The 21,600-nt window shown below is 39.0% G+C and overlaps 1 protein-coding gene across 7 annotated transcripts in view; it reads left to right on the plus strand.

The window, feature by feature from the left end:
* ZNF106 (zinc finger protein 106) overlaps window positions 1–21,600 on the plus strand; it is a 47,481-nt gene that overhangs the window by 16,677 nt on the left and 9,204 nt on the right. For 4 of the 7 annotated variants that reach the window (XM_064462441.1, XM_064462442.1, XM_064462440.1 and 1 more), the window contains 14 exons: window positions 2,715–2,912; window positions 5,081–7,180; window positions 7,992–8,613; window positions 9,527–9,596; window positions 11,175–11,329; window positions 11,424–11,484; window positions 11,838–12,179; window positions 15,792–16,572; window positions 16,962–17,017; window positions 17,501–17,646; window positions 17,952–18,086; window positions 18,882–18,998; window positions 19,871–20,062; window positions 21,164–21,226. In XM_064462441.1, the coding sequence (XP_064318511.1) occupies window positions 2,715–2,912; window positions 5,081–7,180; window positions 7,992–8,613; window positions 9,527–9,596; window positions 11,175–11,329; window positions 11,424–11,484; window positions 11,838–12,179; window positions 15,792–16,572; window positions 16,962–17,017; window positions 17,501–17,646; window positions 17,952–18,086; window positions 18,882–18,998; window positions 19,871–20,062; window positions 21,164–21,226 (5,038 nt within the window). Of the gene's footprint in view, window positions 1–2,714; window positions 2,913–5,080; window positions 7,181–7,991; window positions 8,614–9,526; window positions 9,597–11,174; window positions 11,330–11,423; window positions 11,485–11,837; window positions 12,180–15,791; window positions 16,573–16,961; window positions 17,018–17,500; window positions 17,647–17,951; window positions 18,087–18,881; window positions 18,999–19,870; window positions 20,063–21,163; window positions 21,227–21,600 lie in introns of those variants that run through there. The other 3 variants (XM_064462443.1, XM_064462446.1, XR_010374713.1) reach the window with 3 other exon arrangements.

The raw sequence follows: 21,600 nt of genomic DNA on the forward strand, positions 1-21,600 counted from the left end.
CGTTAAAGTGTGTAGTGTCAGCATCTTAATACTTTCAAACATAACATCCAACTAGAAGTCATTTTCTAAGCTTCCTGTAGGGAAGCTTCCTTTAGGAAATGCACACATTGGTTCACACTTTCCTCCTTTTAAAGTTAACTTAGTAATCTCAAGGTCTAGAATAATTTTCTGAAGCATTTTAAGGGTCTTCTCTTCCTGAAGTCTTACTCCATGTGATATATAAGGAGAATTGGATCTCAAGTACAGAGCTTTAGTGTTTGTTGTTTGGGTTGGTTTTTTTATTATTATTTGTTTGTTTTTGTTTTGTTTGTTCATTTTTTTAAATTGACAATGAAATAATGCTCTTGTATGAGGGACATTGAGCCTGCCATCTGAAGTACACATGCAGTAAATAAAGCTCTTGGATGTTTTCATACTGAGAATAATTTTGTCGTGTTTATTTTAAACTGCCTTTGGCCTTCTTGTTGAACAGCTAAGATTGTGTGGTGTTCCTGTATGACAGGGAGATGCGTAGACATGATCAATGTGTGTTGTGGAGTGTGCCCAGTTCTGGCTGGTATCAATGGGGACAGAGGAAGGAAAGAACTGAAGGAAATCTAAATTCCCTTAAGTGTAACTATTTGAACTCCTAGCCAGCTAATTTTCAATTAAAGCAGTTTTTCATATAGGAAAAAATAGTATTGTCTTTTCTTTAGGTGCATCTAGATTAAAAGCAGGACAGAGAAGTGTAGTCACTACTCACTTGCGTCTTTTCTTTCCAGACTGTCAGTTGGTACAAGAACCACATCTTTGCAATAGTAACTTTCAAGCAGGAAGTGATAGAATCGGGTTCTTTGTCCTTAGGCTGTCTACTGACTCACTGGCTTTGGCCAAAGTTAGTAAAACTTTGCATTTATTTAGTTTATAAATGAGGATGATGAAAGTTTTATGAAAGAATTGAAACACAGGTCTTATGAAGGATTTGGATTGGTCTCGGTAACCTAATTAGTACCACCGAGCTATGGTTCTTGTTGAAATGTCCTTAGGATTGAAGTGGAACGTTATGTAAGAAGAGCACCTTTTTCAGCAAGAAGCCAACTTTCTATTTGCAGTTTGTCTTGTGTGATGACCGAGGTTAAAAATAAGTCTTATTAGCAATGCATAGCTGTGCCTTTTATGAGTGTGGAGAGGACTCTTCTGATGGCATTAATGAAATTTACTGATTCTATTTGGTTATCTTTATTGGGTTAAATAGATAACCCAAAGTACAATATATAGTATCTGGGCTTTCAGTATTTATTAGTGAGTGTGAAGGGTGCAAAATGAAGTACACCACTCTCTGGAAAATACAGAATAAATTTGTTAAGCTACTGAGTTTATAAATGAAATTTATCCAGATGTTTCATCTGAAATTACTTAGACTGCAACCTACAAAATAATTAAATGTTAAAAGTGTAATTTTCATGAATTAGTCTTTTTAAAATAAAACCTTTTCTAGTTGTGCCTGAATGGCTGCATTGGTTAAATCTCTCAGCTATGTTAGTAGGAAAACACAGATTTCCAGGGTAAATGAAACACAGCTGCTGACAGTCCCTTAACCTCTCCGATAAGGATGATGGCATAATATCTTGAGTGAAACCAAGGATTCGTGTTTGCCTTTTTCATTTATGGATCCCATTTTTTTTGAGCCCAGTCATAAACTGTGTGTTATAAGACTTTGGTCTCAAGTGCACCATGGGGATAGACAGATCTGCTTTTATGAATTAAATGGCAAAACTGAAGAAAGCATTGTGGAGGCAGGCAGTGACTCCTAACTTAGTCCCACTGAGTTATTTGCAGCACCGTATGCTCTCATTAAGTTTTTTCTGACATTTTTAAACTGGTGAACATATTTTCCTTGTTTAGGTTTATTATTAACAATATATTTTCAGGAGAACAAATAAGGTATTTTTAGAAATCTCAATTTCTTAAAAAGAAAAAAAAGGAAGGTAAAAAAAAAAGTTGTAACCTTAATCCAGTGTTCACTGAAACATGAGTAAAGCCATTTGTCTGACACAGCTGTCAACTTCCTCCAGCTGAAATAATTTCTGTATTTTTTAAGATAAGTCCTCTAAAGTAGAAAGCAGACCTCATGCACACTTGAACCAAATAAAGTACAGTGAACTGAAGACACCCTCCCATCACTCGCAGTGCTGTGGAGTCTTCGGATTCCAGGCAGCAGTCTCAGCTGTCCCAGTTTAGGTTATGTTGTATCAGGATTGGCTGTATCCATGTGCTGCCTCCTCCCTTTTCTAAATTTCACTGGGGGAAGGCTCAAGGCAAGGATTAAATGTAGAAGCTGTCACCAGGCTTCCCCAGTGCAGCTGGCACCATGGATAGGCTTCAGAGCAGCTCCTGCTAGCTCTGTAAGCCTTCCACTCTGCCGCCTCGCTCACTATGTTTCCTCTGAAAAGATTTTGAGTACAACAATTCAAGAAGAATTCCTCCTCCCACTTAATGCAGCTTTATTATCAAGTCTTTTACCTCTTGATTGTTGGAAAAAAAATCTTCTAGAAACTGACCATCAAAAACTAGACCTTGAAAGAAAAAGCCAAAGAATTCAAGTAACTTAAATATACTGAGCAAAACCTAGTTGCCTTGAACACAAGCACATTCAGAGGAAACAAAGTAAGACCAGAGCTACCTGCCATGCCTGTTGGCAGAGTTGAAAGTCCACCCTCTGCCTCTCTTCCTAGGGACAGCAACCATGAATGCCGGGTGTGCAGGGTGACACTGGTGGGTTTATCAGCATATGCCAAGCACATCTCCAGCCAGCTGCACAAAGACAATGTTGATGCCCATGACAGAAAAGAAGAAGAGAAAGAAGAGGCAGAAGAAGAATACTTTGACAAAGAACTCATTCAACTAATCAAGCAAAGGAAGGAACGGAACCGGTGAGTTTTCCTGTATCCTCTTAGGTTACAGAATTGCTTTTAACACAGCTGGGATACGTTCCTAAGGCTTAGGTACTCATGACATGTAAACTGCCTGTATCCAGTGTACTTATTATGAGGACAATCCAATAGACCTGTGTGGATATTGTAGTTTAAACATGTGAATGTGATTATGCTGAATTTTCTTGTTTTGTTGATCTAGTACTGGTAAGGAATACAGCTACTCTCCATTATGGATGAAAACTGTCCCCAGTGTGGAATCATATGTTTTGAGAGCCCTAATGCTTTTATTTTAATATTTGATACCCATTTAACTGAAAGGCATAATAAATGTGACAGTAGTGCTAATATTGTTTGGGGCAGAGGGTTTCTATAGGAACCTGGCCTTTTAGAAACTGTTGACGAACAAGCTTTGTTATAAAACTTTAATCTGTCTGTTTTTAAAATGACTTGGATTGCTCTGTCAATGGCACACTGAAATCCCATAATCTTGAATAAAATTTCTTACCTTTTTTATCTTTCTGCTTACCATTAGCTAAACATAATTCTAGTGGCTCAGTATGAAATAGAAGGCTGCAGAGAGTAACAAGCATTACCTTTTATCTTCTATGTGACTTTGCAAGTGTGCATTGCTAATATGATGTTGCACTTGGGAATACATTGTTTGAGTAGATTTATGGCATGGCAATGGTTTAAAGGGGCATATGATTTTTGTAAGAAGCTCTTGCTTGCTGTGGCTTGACATTTCAATAAGCATCTCCAAGTGCACAGATCTGTGGAGATTATTTGGTTTTGACACCATTCTGTCATACTAGGGTGTTCTACTTGCACAGTGGTGGCATTTTCATATAGGTCAATGTAGGCAGCAACAGTGTCTCTTTGCCTGGTTTTATGGTAAAGGAGTAGTGCTGCCAGTACAGTAGTATTCTGAAGCGAGTAAAATCTTAGAAAATCTCTCTGCTGGATGGCAGTTTGGGGGGGGGCTGTGGAAAGAAAGTACACAGATTAAGTTACTAATACAGCAAAATTGTTTCCATTACATCATAACCTTGTTGAGTCATCTCCTAGAATTTATAGTATCAGTTAGACAACATTTCTCTGAGTTCTTGTCTTAGAGCTCACTTTATCTTATGCAGCAGGCCATTTATCATTAGAGAGTAATTATTTGTGCATCTTTTAGCAGAACTGGAATATGTTGAAAACACAAATGGTACAATATGAATTTTCAGTTTATTCAAATCAGTTGGTTTTGAGCAGTAGAGCGAAAGTTTCTTGTCTTGCTTTCCAGGGATTTAGAATGAATGTATTCCTGTAATGTCAGAAAGAAGCATTTCTGTACTCAGTTTTCAGAAAAACTTTTAATAAAAAACTCCTCGTTTGGTAGAATAAATACTTAGAACATTTAGACTGCTGACTCTGGGGATAGCTGTCAGTGTTGTAGCATTTATCTTTAAATGTACTTGTGATAATTTACCACGTGTTCATGGTAAGTTGCCAAGCGCAAGTACTATCCAAAGGGCAGTAGATAGTGCTTCTGGGAGGCTCGTACAGACTCAGCATTGCATGCTGTGTATTGAGTCTGTTGGTTACAGCAAGACAATATTTTTGTATCTGAGGTACAGCTTCTGTGGATGTTCTACATCTGTGTTTTGACTTAAGCTTTAGTAACTGAGACATGATCTCAATTGTTTTCTCCAGTAGGTTGAATATCTGCTTTCCTCAGTCTAACTTTCTTTCTATTTTGTATCAATTCACTCTAGTTTACGCTATCTAACACCAACAGAATAGTGTTCAGAAAAAGTAATTATCTCACTACGAATGAATTTTTTGTCTATCAAGATTACTCAAATTACAAAGACTATACATCAGAACAAAGCTTTCTTTTTGTTTGTTTCTTATTAGTCCAATATTTAAGAATTAGTATATTGAACCGTCCCTGCACCAAACCAGTTGTTCTTGTAAGAACAATTTTGAAATACCATACTGAAGTAAAGGTATAACATTAGTTTCAAAAGTCAAACACTACAGAACCCTAAAAAAAGTTATCTTTTTTTTAATAAGAAGAAACCAAGTTTTCTTCCTAGTGCAAATAAAATGCATGAGGCTAGTGTGCTGTGGATCTCAGAGGAATGGCATCAGAATTTAGATTTTTCTCTGTTGTTTTGTAGGCAAGCTGAACCAAACTGTGCAAACCAAGAATTAGAATGTGATGATAGGAGATCACAGAGAAGGCGAGAAGAAAGAGCTGCTTACAAAGAAAGAGAAGCTTATGATCAGTCATCGTGGCATCATCATAATGCATCACAAAGGGACTGGAAGTGGGAAAACGATGATTACATTAGTCCTAGACAAGGCAAATTTTCACACTCTCAGAGGAATGTTAATATAAACAGGCACTCAGGTGGCCCAAGGGGACGCTGTGGGTGGCACCAAAATGTTTCAGGAAGCTCTTCAAATCGGCATAACTATGGGAATTCTGGAAATGTTTGGCACCCAAGTGGGCGGGGAGGAGGAACATCGAATTGGCATCACAGTGCTAGGGAGAGAAATTCTACTTGGCACTCAGAAGGAGCGGGTCATTTTTCTAGCTGGAATTCCAAGAGTTATGGAGGAAATTGGAAATCTAGTCCTCTTAGTGGAAATGGCTGGAATTTTGGAAGCTCGGGAGATACATATTCAGTCGAGCCAATTAAATATAATAAGGAAAGATGTGCACGGCAGTGGCAGGAGAAAGACACGGATGTTCCACCATACAGAGACCGAAAAAATAGGAGTGACTTGCTTGATTTTACTAGCGATAAACTTCCTTCTGAGGGGGCATTAGATTTTGGTATGTCAAAGCAATCAGAAAGCAAAACTTCAAGAGCCAGTGGAAAAAGTGGCAGTCCTTCCAGAGATAAAATGTATCGTTGGACTCCCTACCCATCCCAGAAGGTTGCAGAGCAGCAACCACTGTCTGAAGATAATGTTTCCAAAACTCCAGATAAAATGGACTCTATATTTATGCATCTTACTGATTCATCAATGAAAGGGAAAACTTGTGAAGCCAATGTTAGCCTTTCAAAACTTAAAAAACAGGAAGCATCTTCCCCTTCTAATGTAACCTCAGATGACCTTGATTCTTGCAAGGTAATGAAAGACAGTTCCAGTGGTGAAAAGCCTGACAAAGATGATGGCAGAAGTAATAAGATGCCATCACTGAAATCCCCTCTTCTGAATATCACAGATATAAAGTTATCTTCCTCAAAGCAAGACACAAACAGTCTCTTAAAAAATGTCAAGCTTCTGTTATCCTCAACGAGTGGTGAAGAGCAGAACCATTTGAATGCACTGAACTTGGAATCAAACAGTTTCTCCTCTTATTCATCAAAGCTGCATGGTGCATGTGCTGGTAACTTAGAAGACAGCAAAGATGTTCTTGGTAGAAATCTTGGAGAGCCTGTTAATAACTTAAGTGAAGCAGAACAAAACCCCAAAAATGTTCAGTTAGACCATTCCTTGCAAAATGCTCCCTTAAGCTCTTGCAAGGATACAAGTGACCAGAATAGGGAAGAAACTGGGAAAGCATCACCAAAGAATGAGTTCAGACTAGATTCATTAGAAGATGTGAGTGATGATGATTTAATGGGAAGTGAGAAGTCAGAAGGAAAAACTGAAAAGTTGGGTTCTTCTGGTAGTTCTTGTTTACCCTGTGACGCTCCAGAAGGTAAACCTGCCACCTCTGAAAAAGAAGATGATGAAAAGCCGGCTGCTTCAAGTATTGCTTCTGCTGATCTAAAAGACTCTACATTTCAGATGGAATCCACAGCTTCTCCATTGAGCAGTCAGGACCATTTGCATGTGGATTTGAAAACTTCCTCACAGGAAGGAAAACGGGATGAAGAGCGTGTCAAGTCACATGATCACTTTGAAATGGAAGGTTTTGAAAATCCTTCAGATCATGAGCTGCAAAAAGGAGGAGGCCAGTCACTAGGCCTCCTTCTTCCAGATTTAAGCAAACTTGGTCTCCCTGCCTCTCTGCAAAGAGACCTGACACGACATATTAGTTTGAAGAGCAAAGTCGGGACACATCTTCCAGAGCCCAATCTCAATAATGCACGGCGCATTCGGAATGTGAGCGGCCATCGGAGAAGTGAGACTGAGAAGGATTCAGGGCTTAAACCCACCCTCAGGCAGATTCTTAGTGCTTCCCGGCGAAATGTAAACTGGGATCAAGTCATCCAGCAGGTAACCAAGAAGAAACAGGAACTTGGCAAAGGTTTACCAAGGTTGGTAGCTTTCAGATCTAACAATGACTCTGTGTGTGAGTGTGTTGAGGGGGGAGGGTTGTTTTTCTCCAAATCTGGAATGAATTCCAGAATCCTAAAACTAAGACTTCAGGATGAAGCTTGCTATATACCATGGCCTTTTAGAAATAATTCTAAATTTTTATGTTTGCTTGCTGCTGTGGATGTCTATCCATAGGTAGGTAATAATAGTCTTTTGTTCAGAAAAGATTCTGATCAGTTCATAATCATGCTTAATATCTGAATGTGGACACTAGCAATATATTTGCTTTTCAAGTTCTAGTAAGCAGAAGAATGTAAAAATGCAACTAGGGTGTGAACAGTGCTGTGACAGTTGCTTATTTCTTCATTTATTGAGGAGTACAATAAATGCTTGTATTGCTGCAGGCAGAATAAAAGCTCCCTCTCCTTTTGTTAATCTTTTAATCTGATACACAGTTGGGTTTGTTTTTAGACAAAGCAATTATGTAATACTTCACTTCTGAAACTTTCTTTAAACCTGAAGTTCTTGAAACATCTTGCAAAGATGTCATATTTGCTTATTCCAAACTTGGAGTAATTATAACAACATGATTTCTGACTTGGAAATCACACTGTCAGTTCTTAGCCACTAAATCTAATTTTGTGATACACAAAAGATATTCCATTGCCAGATGAGACAGAAAGCACAGAATAGTAGTGTAATAAGTTGCCCGGTCTCTTAAAGCAGTAATGTGCATTTGGGGTAGGGGGAGGCTTTTCTCTAGATTTAGCTGGCTTGTTACATGTGTATCTTATTTTTATCTTGTTAAAGGTTTGGCATAGAAATGGTGCCTCTTGTTCAAAATGAGCAAGAGGGTCTAGAACTCGGTGAAGAATCTGATCTGTCTACTCTGGAAGGATTTCAGTGGGAAGGGATTTCCTTAGCAGTTCCTGGCTCAGCCAGAAAACGTAGCTTTTCTGAAAGCAGTGTCATTGCAGACAGAAATCCTTCTGCTTATAGATTCTTCAGTGAACAAGCCAAAATAAAAGAAAATGGGCAAAGGCAAATAATTGCAGCCAGCCACTCACATCACATAACATCTGGGCATAAGGCAAGCGATGACATTGAGGCTGACTTGAAGCGGGAGACATCTCTTCCTTTGTCACAGTTTATGTCTGAAAGACCTGAGACTAGTGGAAGGAGACACAGCCTACAGGCCACCTCTGAGGTCACAGGCCTCACAAAACAAGACCAGGAGAGCCCAGAGAAGAGAACACCTCTTCTTGAAAAACAAAATGTACTAGAAATCTCAGAAGAAAATCGACCAGCTTCAAATAATGCTTCGCTTCTCGCAGTGTCTAATAACATAGATGCAGCTACAGACAGTAGCTGCACATCTGGTACTGAGCAGAATGACAGCCAAGGAATTGGAAAGAAACGAAGAGCAACGGGAGTAAGTGTGCAGTTTTGTCCAGCTTTGGTGTGCTAAAAAATGCTTTTTCCCTGTCAATGGTCCTTCAATCTTGGAAGATCTCTGCAAGGAGGGCTTTCTCCATTTGTTTGTCTCATACATTGATAGCCTCAAACTAATTTGCTTGTTTGACTTAATTTTCTTTAAGAATCTTTACCATTTCTGCCTTCCTAGTGCAGGACTTCTGCTTTATCTTTTTTAATTAGTAGGAATGGCAAATGCTCTTTGATTTTGATTTGGTAACTGGCATACAATGCTGGTAAACGAGAGCTATTAAAGTATTTCTGTGGAAGTACTTGGTGTTGTAGCGAGGATCTTGGTGTTTCAAAATTTGGGTTGCTTAACTTTTCCTGGTTATGTGGTCAAGCAAGGAAAGGCAACCCTTTTTACAAAATTATAGACTTAAAATTATATCCTTAAAATTATATCCTTAATTAATCACATATAATTAAAATTATATCTGATTTGTTTTGCTGTCCTGTCTTGGGACTTAACCAAAGGGAAAAAAATGTTTCTCATCAAAATCCTCAGAATGGTTTTGTTATATGCAGAAGTGATAATTTTAATTCCTCACTGGTTTAATCCTCTAGACGTTCAGCTAAAACTGTAGAGCAGAAAATCTGACCCAAGTGTTGTCTTAAACATCTGAGCAAGTAGAAGGCTGTCAGCTTATGTAATATTTCTTCCTAGCTGAGATGAAAACATGGCACTCACTTTGTTGTCCTCCCTCTCTTAAGGGCAGAGGGAAGGTTGAGTTATACACAAATGTGCAAAATTAATTACATATTTTTTTCTGTGGGTACGAGTAATGGGTGGAAAGACAGTGGATGTTTGACTTTTTGACCTGGGCAAAATGGCTTTTGTAACTTTTGTTAATAAATTATTTTACTTGCAGGAGGGATCTTCTCCTGAAATCCCTAGTCTAGAAAGAAAGAATAAGAGAAGAAAAATCAAAGGTAAAAAAGGTGAGTGAATATCATACGTATGTGTATCAGGTATAGAGGTTATAAATACCTACTGGTATTTTGACTTGGCTAAAATGGTAGTTCCTTAATGTTACTTTGGTGGTTCTTGGGCTCTTAGTGAAGATCGATCATACGGTGGACCACTCTGGTCTGCAACACATTCTTCTCTGAAGAGTCCTATCTTAATTTGTCAGAAGTTATTTCTAAGAGAAGACTTCGTGCCTCCTTTCTGCCTGCAGTTCCCGTTCCTGGTTGCACAGATGAGACCTTTGCTTTCCTCTGCTCAGGGAAGAGAGGATTGTTGCCTCTTAGGAAGTTCTGAAGGGAGAAGCACCCATCACTCCCTTCTAATTCAGCCATACAGCTTTCCCTTTCTACTTTTGGGTGGTCTCATCAGAAAACTTGTACTCTGCATAGCTTGGGTTGTGTTGTGTTTTTGACATCTCTGGCAATACTTTTCAATTTTTGACTCCTTATTCCCTGTCCTTAATGACAGTTAATGTGGAATGCCTCACTCCTTTCTGCTCCTGACCAAAGAAAACTTATTCTGATGTTAGACAGGTCTTTCGCAAACATGCCAAATACATCCATGTCACCACATATCAAAATTAACCATCTGTGTTTTAGAGAGAATGTTTTCTTTGGGGACAAAATCATTGCATCACCATCTGGGAGCTTTGGGGTGCAGAAGATAGGTTTCAAATGTTCCATTTATCTTTTTTAAAAATTATTTATTTATATTAAGAGTTGTTCAGAATGCAGGGCAATTAATATGGATCTTCTTGTGGGAACTAATATTTTGCTACTTGAAAAGGTGGGGGTTTTTATCAGCATCTTCAATGACTAGTGTCTATTATGGAGACTAATAACACATTTGACTTAGTAAAATCTCTCTTTCCCATTACTTTGGTTGAGCGTCATCATTACTGTAGTAAAGCTACTAAAGGAAACTATAACCTGAATGAAACTAAGCAGTGCACAAACTGAAACTTAATTTGCTTGGAGAATCTCTGTAAGGAGAACTTCCGAAAGGAGTGGAGGAGGATCTTTTACTGAATACAGTGCTCAGAGACTCTTTCTCAAGAGACTGCAAACATGAATCTCACAGCCCAAAATCATCCTGGATAGTAAAGGGTTTTTTTATCATTGGGTTCTTTTTCTCTTAATAAGCCTTTCCTTGGCCTTTGGATTAACTGAATAATTGAAATCTTTTTTAGATTAAATTTGCCTTTCCCTTTTTGTTTACATTAATGGTAAGTGTGTATTTGTACTTTAAGTACGCATGTACTTCAACAAAAGATCTTTGTGGAAGAGAATGATTTTGTTCAACTAAATTAAGTGAGTGCTGGCAAAGCTATGATGGAAATGAAGTTACTAGAGTCAAGGTTGAGATCCTGTAAAGAGGAATACTCGACTTCGCTGTTCTTTCATGCAGATGTGACTATTCCTGCAGATTGAAGCTTGACCTAATTGACATGATTTTTACCTTCTGAGGTGGTAGCATTTATTGAGATATGCGTAATGTATTTTAATGTATTATCAAGTGCAATTATACTCCACATTTTGTCTCTTTTTCAGAACGTTCTCAGGTAGACCAATTGTTGGCTATTTCACTGAGGGAAGAGGAGTTAAGCAAGTCCCTGCATAGTGTGGACAGCAGTCTCTTGCAGGCTAGGGCTGCCCTGCAGGCTGCGTATGTTGAGGTTCAACGGTTCCTTGTATTAAAGCAACAGGTAACAGTGGGCTTCTGAGGCTGTCTGATCCAGAAGTTAGCAGCCTGAAAATCTGTCTTAAGTAAGACTGATTTAAACCACAACTGTTTTACAGATAACCATGGAAATGAGTACACTGAGAAGTCAGAGAATCCAGATCTTGCAGGGGCTACAAGGTATGAAATACCATAAAACCATAAATGCATAAATAAAACAGTGGAACTCAGCATCTTGTAAGAATTGCATTTAACTTGAATTCACTCATTTAAAATGTGGATTAAAATTGTAGGCTTTCAATATTGAAGTCTTCATTGCTCAAGTGTGAGCTGTCATCTTTGGTAGTACCATCTAGTGGCACTACCAAAAAATTTACGTATTTTAAAATATTTTAAAATTTTGAACAATTTACAAATTTTTTCTCTTCCTTGTCTGTGTCTCCACAAGAAATGAGCTCTTGGCACCACTAAATTTTATTGTAAAATATGAACGTTTTGTTCTGGTTTTTTTTTCTCTCGTCTTTTGCCTTTAGAAACGTATGAACCATCTGAACTGTCAGAGCAGCTTTCCTGCAGTGTCTTAAGTGAGAGAAGAAATAGCAAATCTCAGATGACAACTGACTTAATTCCTGCAGGTTCCTTCCTTCCCCTTTTGGACACTTTGTCTTCTTCTGTAGCTCCGCTAGGAGCTTCTGTTCATGGAAACATGCTGTCATCATTCCAGTCTTCTGGCATCACACCTGCTGCTCCTCCTGACTCCTCAGTACAAGTTAAACGAGAACCTCTGTCTCCAAAAGGCTCACCAGAAAATGTGAATTCTGTACTCCAGAGCTCTCCAGGTGCTTCACGAGGAGAAGAGGTGGAGCAGAAGGATGGTATGTGCGCTTTCTTTGTTTTAAGAGAATTATCTTTAAGAAAATAAGGAATTTTTTTTTTCCTGGGAGAATATACGTTGGGTCTCAGATGTGCAGCCTGTTGGCAGGGGTGAACTCCCACTAACTTGTGTAGGACTTTGTCAACTTCATAGTCTTTACAACACATCCAAACGGATTCCACGTTTTTTAAATTGTTAAGCACATGCAAATTTAGTCATATGCACCTAAGGGTTTCAGTTTTACTTCAAAACAGAACAAACATGAATTTGAAGGTTGCATCCTCTCAGAATAATTCAGTTAATTTAAAAAAAACCCCAAACCTTAAAACGTCCCCAGTAATTTTTGTTTTCCACTCTGCATCACTTACTGGGCATTAGTAGCTGAAGATCTGCCTACAAAGGAAAAATGAATGCTTGAAGATATTTTTTTAAAAATCATGACCAACTACATTAAGTGTTCTTCTTGGGCCCTGCTGGATAAGCACGAAGAGTATAGTTTTTGATATCAAAAATATCAATCCGTCTTCTCCCCCTCTCCATCTCTCTAAATCCCACTGGTTTGGAGATGCTCGTTCAAAGTTTGTGTGATATTATTTGTGATTTCAGTGAACTATTTACTGTAAGGAGGATGTTAGGTGCTGTTCACTCCCACTCCCCTCACATGACTGAGTAGGGGAGAGCTACCAATGAAGGCGTATGTTCACTTTTGCCTGGAGGAGAAACTGCTCAATTAACTGAGCTACTAGTGAGAGAGCTACTGCTTCAGAAAAATGAGATCTTAATGGCTATAGCTGAAAGTGCTAACTCTTTTAGACAGTGTAAAACCCCTAAAATACATATACTGTAGTCTGTGGTCAATGGTTTAAATGTTGTTGGTACTTTCCACTGCAACTTGCTACTGTGAAAGGTACAAACTGAAGATGAAAAACTCAGTCATCCTTTACTTCCCTAAGAGCCTGTAAAGTCAAGCAGGGTAATTCTAATGACAGTTGTTTGTCTGCCATAACAATGTCACTTACCCAAACCCTTAAGTTAGATAATTTGAGATAGAGATTCGTAAGTAAGATCCTTATTAAACATAGCCAACACAATTTTTTCCCCTTTTCACTGAAGTGAAAAGGGCTATTGGAAAAAGCCATGCTCTTCTACTTTTATAAGCAGGGTTTTTTTGTTCTCAAGCAGCAGATAAATGTTGGCTGAATTGAAGCTTAGAATTCTGTAAATACAAGAATTTGACGGTTGTTTTTTTTTTACCTTTTTGCAGTTTGCTTCAGGTGTAGAATTCTGTATGAATAGTGCTTTTTGTGCTATTTAGTCACCATTGCATTTCCTGTATTCCACTGTGTTACATTACGTTAATGTAGTATTGTGAATTTTGCTTCATGTCTTTTTCGAGGATTTGACAGAGATTATGAAGCTTTAGGGCTGTGTGCCAAAGTAAACTTGGTGGTGGGGAAGAATCAGCTTTTGTGTTTGTTTGCATTGCTAAGACTTATCATGTAGGAAGCTACTACCTTTCCCTTGCTTTCCCATTTTTATTGGCATATGCCATTCTGTTACGTTTAAATATCAATGAAGAGATGTGTCGTTTTCCTTTCATGTTAGAGGTGGAAAATTCAGAATAAAGATTTAGTGATCACTAGTTGCAGTGGCACAGTTGCCTGCAGAATCTTCAGACTTCATTGGTGTCTGTGCAGGCGCAACAGAAGCTGAAGAGGTGTTTTAGTTTTTTCTCATGAAGACGAACCTTCAATATATAGCTGTATTTATTACTTAAATAATTAGTTTAAGAATGGCTTCATCACATTACCATATTAGTCAGTTTTCTACAAGCTTATTTTTGACATAAAAATCAAGAATGTTCTTTTGATTGTTTGTCAAATTAATGTGATTTTGATATTGATCAACTTCTGTATGTGCTACATTTAAAATGAGTCTCTCTCATAAAATGAATTTGCTAATTTGCGGAGAAAATAAGCATTTACCACCAGGTAAATTCTGTAATTTGAGGGAGAGGAATTCTCTCTGAGGGCAGACTGTCTCCTTTCTGGGGGTTGAACATCTGGCTTGTCAGCTTCCTGAGGAGGTCAGCTCAGCCTGGCTTTGAAGGAGCATTTGGTTTCCCCTAACTACCAGCAATCTCTCCCACTGTGGAACTGAGTAATTCTGCTTTCTTGCACTACCATGGTGATTTCCTGCTTCCTTTTCTAACACCTGCAGTAGTCCAGTTGCTGAGAATTAATAATTTTTGGTTTTAGAAATTTCAGTTTAAGTTGCTGGTTACTCTTATTTTCCTGTTTGTTTTGTATTAAATGACCAAGTTCCTTCCCTCCCCCTTCCTGTGGGAAATGAGGGATGCACGATGTTAGAGGATTCAGAATTTAAGGATTTGTGTACCTTCTTCCCAGTCTAATTCAACACAGTAACCATTTAAACCTTGTTTAAGCACTTATTTGTTCTGTATAGAGGGTTTTCTAGCAGATTGCAGCTGTGTATGACAGTTATGGGTCAGGGGAAAATCAGCTTTCCATTGATTTACTTGAAATATGATATAGCCTACACTGTCAGCAAGTTCTAGTTTTACCTTGGATATTCCCATCCGAGAAAGGTGTGGGGCAAGATGTTCACATTTAAGCTGTCTCTACATGGATGCGTAATTCTAAAGCATCAAATTCCTACTGTGATGTGTTCAACAGTCCAACAGCTCTGTGTGAGCATTGCTGTAGCTTTAATTTGCTGGTTTCTTAAGAGACTGAAGCAGGGAAGTGTTTCAAATACTGCCAGCTTCCCATGCGTGTTGATAAATGCACTGCAATATATGAACTTAAAACATCCTGTTCTGGATTGTAGTTATTGCAGATGCAACTGGGGAATTTCAGGGTGTGAGAAACACAGCTGTGATATGCTACCTGTGCTCTTAGCCTGTCTCAGTTGAGAGGTTGGATTCATTTGTTCATATCAGCTTCAGATTAAATGACACAGAGAGTGTGTTTGCCGCATCGCTTAGTCCACCACAGATGAACTAACAAAGCTTACCCTGATGGCTTACAGACCTGCCGTTTCCAGGATAGAAGGCGTGATGCTGCAGTGTGAGTTGTGCATGACAACGTGGGTCATGCACCGTGGGTCCAAGTTACTTGGTAGAAATAACTAATGCAGATGGATTAAGCAGAAGGTTTTCAAACTATGTCACTAAGCAGCTGAGATGTATTAGGCATGCATTGGTTAATACCAGTCCTACAGTAGTGGTGACAGCTGGTAAAAGGAGCACACAGTGAAGGGTGGTAGCATCTTAAGCCAACAATGTAGGATTCACCAAAGGTTGGTTGTCAGAACTTGAAAAGCATATAGTCAGCTGGCAGCTTGAATGACGTGCCCCATTCCTTTGCTTCTCAGTACACAAAGAAACATTTTATTCCCCAGCTATGTCTTTTAAAGGCTGGACAGCTGACTGAAATAGCAGATCTGCATGTGCACATAGCTTTCAACATGTAGGAATATGTACTTTACATGCACAACTAAGTATAAACAAAAAAAAAATGTGGAGAAAGCAATTTTGCATTAATATTTATTGTTGTACAGATTGAACATAACACTATTTTGTTTTCTTCAGAAGAGACCAACCAGACAACTTCAGTGTATCCAGTTATCCCTGCAACCATATCCCTATCAGAGCTGGCAGCTTGTTTCCAACGTACTAATCAAGATGTTCACAAGCCTGCTGTGGACAGGGGAAAGGTTGGACTTCCTGAGAACACCTCTCCTCATTCGCTGTCTGTTTTCAGCAAGAGAGAAGCAAATGACAGAGTGACTGAAAACTTTTTACTGGATCAGTGTAGCGCTTCTCTTCCAAAGCATTCAGTCCTTCTAGAAATGCCAATGGATAAAAGCCCCAAACTGTCAGCAGAACCATCTGAGCAACAGACAGCAACAACTGTAGTCCCAGCAGAAAAAGGGAACAGGAGGAGGAGAAAGTTGAGGAAGAAGAAAACTCTGAGGGCAGCCCATGTGCCAGAGAACAGTGATACAGAACAGGATATAATTGACTCTAAGCCCGTCCGGAAAGTCAAGGGTGGAAAGGTTCCTAAAGGAGAAAAAGTTACTACATCCACTCCTCCAAGACAGGAGGATGGAGCTACTGCTCAAACAGCAAGAAACAAAGATGGGAATGACAGCGATGCTTCTCTGGAACTAGTGGAAGTTCCAGCGCCCCAGTGCGAGGTGGTTGATGTTGGTTCATCCGAGTCGGGAGATGAGAAACCAGACAGTCCATCAAAGAGGGATTCACGCAGCTCTGTGGATCAAGCAGTCCTAGAGGCGTCTTGCTCTGGTTATGATGAAGTGAGCTCTACCAGTGAGATTGGCACAAATTATAGGGATGATAGGAAAAGAAGGTAAGATTATTGTAGATCTCTCAAAAATAAAAGTATTAAACAAAATTCATGAGAGGCCTCTTTTTTTCTGTCTTTTTTTTTACTTTTCCTATTCAGAAAGTCTTGCAACATCAGTAAATTTTAATTTAATTCAGGAGTGAAATAAGAGGGAAAATGAAAATTGAATTTGTTTTTTGGGTCCAACAGATGAATGTGTCCTTTTACCAACTAATTTCTCTAATGCAAGAACAAGGCTGCCCTCCATGGACAGTTTAGTTTTTCAGCTTATCTGTTACAGCCTATTTTCTACTACATGCAGAGTAACTTCTATTCTGGAGTATTACGTAACCAATATTTCATCTGAAAATGAATATGCAAAGTCCAATCTCGCTACTCTATCTGTGTTACAGCGTGGCTGAGACGCAGACTTCTATATCATCACTAAGAGGATCAAAGAACTCATCAGGTATATCTTTTAAGCTTTTCTTCTGATACTTTGTGTATATAGGACTTTGAGTTAAGTCTCAGTTGTACTGCTTCCAGAGGGGAATTTTGTCCTGAAGATAAAAACCTGCACTAAAAATTGAAGTGGGAAGTGATGCGTACTCAATTCTGTCATCCCTCACTGAATACTTTGTGCCTTGACCCGTATCCCCCAGCCCCCTCCCAACACAACCACTTGTGCTCCACAGTCTCTGTAGAGCTGTAGGACAAACAATAATACAATCCTTTTTCCATTTTAAAGATCTTTCTGGACTGAACATCATAAAAAAGTCTTTCTGGCATTTTTATATTGCCTTCTGCCTCTTACAGGCTCTAGGTGGGACACAGTGAAATCTGACTTTAAGGTGCTGAACCCACGAAATAGTTCTGCTGTTTGGTAATACAAACAACAGTAGCATGTTGAGTGCGTTCACATAATCAAAGTACATGTGTCTCTGTCCTACAGAAGTGTCTTCGGAGCCAGGTGAGGATGAAGAACCTACAGAGGGAAACTTTGAGGGACACCTGGCTGCAGTGAATGCTATTCAGATTTTTGGGAATTTGTTGTATACCTGCTCAGCAGACAAAACTGTTTGTGCCTACAATCTGGTTGTAAGTAAGGTTGTGGGAATGATGTTACGTTAATTGCAGTCACAAGGTTGCAATTCTGGTTTTGTGAAGCCTCACTGTGTGGTTAAGGAAGCAGCTGCTTTTTTAAGCGCTTAGGTTTTTTATTCTCTTCTTCAAACCTCTTTTCTCTCCCTTCCCAACTCCTTCTCCCTATGTGAGGGGTAAGGAGAGATAGATGGCTGCATGTGTTCTGCTTTTGTTAGCTGTCCTACCCTACTCTGTCAGGCGCAGATCCTGAGAGGCATTATGGGCCTTTATGTTGACAGACCTTGTGCATTGCTTTTTAGAGCAGGAAGTGTGTGGCCATCTTTGAAGGACATACTTCAAAAGTGAACTGCCTCCTGGTCACTCAGACAAACGGGAAGAATGCTGCACTCTACACTGGCTCAAGTGACCACACTATCAACTGTTACAGTATCAAGGTACTCAAACTCTGTGTTGATTAACGTATACTGCTTTTTTATGTGAGGGTTTCCTTGCAAATACAAATGAAAAAAGCCTTTTAAACCCATATGAAACAGCAAACCATGAGGTGATTTACTATCCTAATCTTTTGGCTAGCTTGTCAGCAGAGTTTTTGCCAGAACAGCATGACAGGATCCTGAATGTTGGAAACACCGAAGTGCAGGATGGTTGTCTGGCCATGAATATTGTATCTGTCTTGCTGTATGTCTAACTTCATTGCTTATGGAAGGCACTTACAGAGCAGCTATAGAGAGAACAGGAATCTATTATGAGGGCTTGATGGGCTAGAAACGAATTATCTGCTGCAAGGGGCAAACTGCCAGAGGTTTTTGACTCTTAGGCTGATGATTCATGGCACTTCGCTTTAGGGGACTTCACGCGGATTCCTCAAACTCAAGCATGTAACAGTGTGTTATTCATATATATGTGTGTGTGTGTGTATATATATACACACACACACACATATATGTAGTCTGTAGTCTAAACTTCTATATACATTAGAGGTTGTGACTGGAATAAAGCCTTTAGGGTTGTAACTGGTTGCTGAAGAACAGTCAAGTCTCAAAGATGGCAGTTAGCTGATGAAAACCAGTGTCAAACTGCCATGTGACACCAGATTTTCAGATGTTTTTCTTCAGCCCTGTTGGTTCAAAAAATGCAGATTGTAGGTGAAAATCATCATTCCCTTCAGGCTTTTTTCCCTGAATTGTTTTCAGTTAATTAAAATCTTTAAATAATTCTTTTTATTCCAGACCAGAGAGTGCATGGAACAGTTTAAATTGGAAGATCGAGTACTCTGTTTACACAGTAGATGGCGGATCCTTTTTGCAGGCCTTGCAAATGGCAGTGTAGTTACTTTCAGCATAAAGGTTAGTTTGTTTAGATATTAGCACCTAAAAGGCTGTTGCAATACTGTTTCTCTCCACTTTGTGTGTCTTTCCCTTCTTTCTTTTGAGTAGTAATTGTATTTGTAATTTAAGTATTTTGGTATAAATGGTCACTTTAGCCCCTTTTGGTCCTTTTTCTTGTCAGTGCACAAAGCTGTCCCATCTCCCCTTCCCTCCGGCTACCGTTGTCTTAACTGCTGTATTGTTGTCACTTTTTCCTTAAGGTTCCACCTGGCCTATCAGTCATGTGCCATGAATGTTTTTTGACACAGTTGATTATTTGTGAATCCTCCTTTTGTGCCCATCAAAGTAGTATGAGAGATTTTAATGTGTGGGTGATTTTGCCTGCTCCATTTGCAGTTGTAGAAGAGACTTGTTCATGTCGTTTTCTGGCAAAGAGGCTTAATCAGCAGTTCCCATGATATTTAAAAGTTTCCGTGATATTTAAAGGTGAATGAAAATCATTATTTAAATAAACCATTTTTCTGGTTATTCTTTTCATGGATCCCTGACTAATTTCTCAAATTTATGCCGACAAATTTATTTTGTTTTGCATTTTTCTCATAACGCTATTTCCTCTCATTGTCCTAATTTGAAAGGAGTATTTACTGGGCCTTCACTAAATAATGAAATTTTTTTTTTTGAAAGCCAGAAAATCGAAGCCCAACATAAGGAGTTATTTCCTTAATTTGGAAACTTAGTGTTAAGGTACAACTCTTACCGCTGCTGAAAAAGTGTGTTACTAAACTGAAATCAGATGCTGTAACAAGCACTACACAAAATGGACTCAGTGGTGTAGTCAGTGTCGTAGCAAAGTTTTAATTCTTAAATACCATTTTTTCCTCCCTTAACAGAACAACAGGCAGGTTGATACCTTTGAATGCCATGGCCCTAGAGCAGTGAGCTGTCTAGCCACAGCTCAGGAAGGAGCACGCAAGTTGTTGGTAGTGGGCTCCTACGACTGCACCATAAGTGTGCGAGATGCACGGAACGGGCTGCTTCTCAGAACCCTGGAGGGTCACAGCAAGACTATACTCTGCATGAAGGCAAGTGTATTTGAAAGTACATTTTTGACAAAGAATGCTAAAAAACAGTATTGCTTCTTTCTTTTTCTTCCTCATCTAATTGTGCAGAATCTCAGCAGGCTGTGGTAGGAAATGGAGTATTTCTCTGTTTTAAATGATAAAAACTGAGTAATCTGGTAGGAAAATTGTCTCTGGCTGCCATATCTCATGTTCCCAGCAAAACTGTTGGGGGTGTGTATGCAGGAAGCGTGCTTATTTCATGCCGGAAGATTCAGGGAATCTTGAAACATGAGTTTGCCAACAGAGGGAAAGTTGTGGAAAAGATGAAGCTAGTTTTCACAGATCCTGATTGTACAAACCTTAAAGGAAACTGGAAAAAATGTAACACTAGAGAAATATTCTTCTTTAATAGAAGAGTCATTAGCACTTATTTACAGGTTTCTGACTCCTGAGATTACAAGTTGGAACATATGCTTGTCTGACTGCTTTGCTGTGACCACTGTCATGTAACAGATGGAGGATGACTTCCATAAATTGCACTTGTTGCTTTATGTATTTTGGTGCAGTGGCACAGCCTTTTTTGCCCTGTGGACTAGCCTAGTCCTGCTTGCATGGCAGCATACTCTGATCCCTTCTTTGATCCATCATGGAACTGTTAAGCTTCCTCTCTAGATTAGTACTTGTCAGGAGCACTGATTTTCTTATGTGACCAGAATATAAGTGCACAGCACATCCCGTATTTCCAGGAAACAATGGGCTTTACTGTGCATGTGCAGAAGCAGTATTCTGCATTCAGTTTGCTTGGTCCCTGATCTGCTGCAGAGCTGTCCCTGAGACTAGTCTGTAGGTAGGATGAGCTAGCCTGGTGGGCTGCAAGTTAACAGCTTCTAATTTCAATTGTGCAGTGTCAAAAGTCATTAGGATAGCATGGTACATTTTAACTTTTATGTAAAGGAAGTGCATGTTGGGTTTTTTTCATACTTTGTTGATTTTAAGAATGTCAAATTTAGGAAATATTACAGTGCAACTTGAAGCTGAACAGCATCTTAATGTTTTCCTTGCTTGCCCATTTCCATATTTGTTACAAAAATAAAACTTTTTGGTTTGTTTTGTTTTTGTAAGGTTGTGAATGATCTGGTATTCAGTGGCTCCAGTGATCAGTCTGTCCATGCCCACAACATTCATGTAAGTCTCATATATAAAGTTGGAATGACTTTTGCTATTAAGGCAATGAATTCCTGTCCTATAAAGTCAGTATTTCCAGAATTTTTGACTGACCGGTGGGGCAAAATCTGCCAGAAAAGGAAGACACACAATTTTGTCAATGTGACTATGCACCACAGCTACCTAAGGAGGGATGGGGAGTATAAAATACCTTGGGAAACACAAACATGCTGACTCTTCTAGTACGATATGCAATGTCTTTTTTATCTAGGGAACTTGCTTTTGCAAATATTACTAAAAATGTGCTGATAATGTAGAAAGGGCTCAGAGCAAAGCTGTGTGGGATATTCTGGTGGGGAAGAGTTTCTTTATTGCAGGAAAAACTTGAACACAGT

This window comes from Phalacrocorax carbo, chromosome 10, assembly GCF_963921805.1.
Source record: "Phalacrocorax carbo chromosome 10, bPhaCar2.1, whole genome shotgun sequence".
Classification (NCBI taxonomy): domain Eukaryota; kingdom Metazoa; phylum Chordata; class Aves; order Suliformes; family Phalacrocoracidae; genus Phalacrocorax; species Phalacrocorax carbo.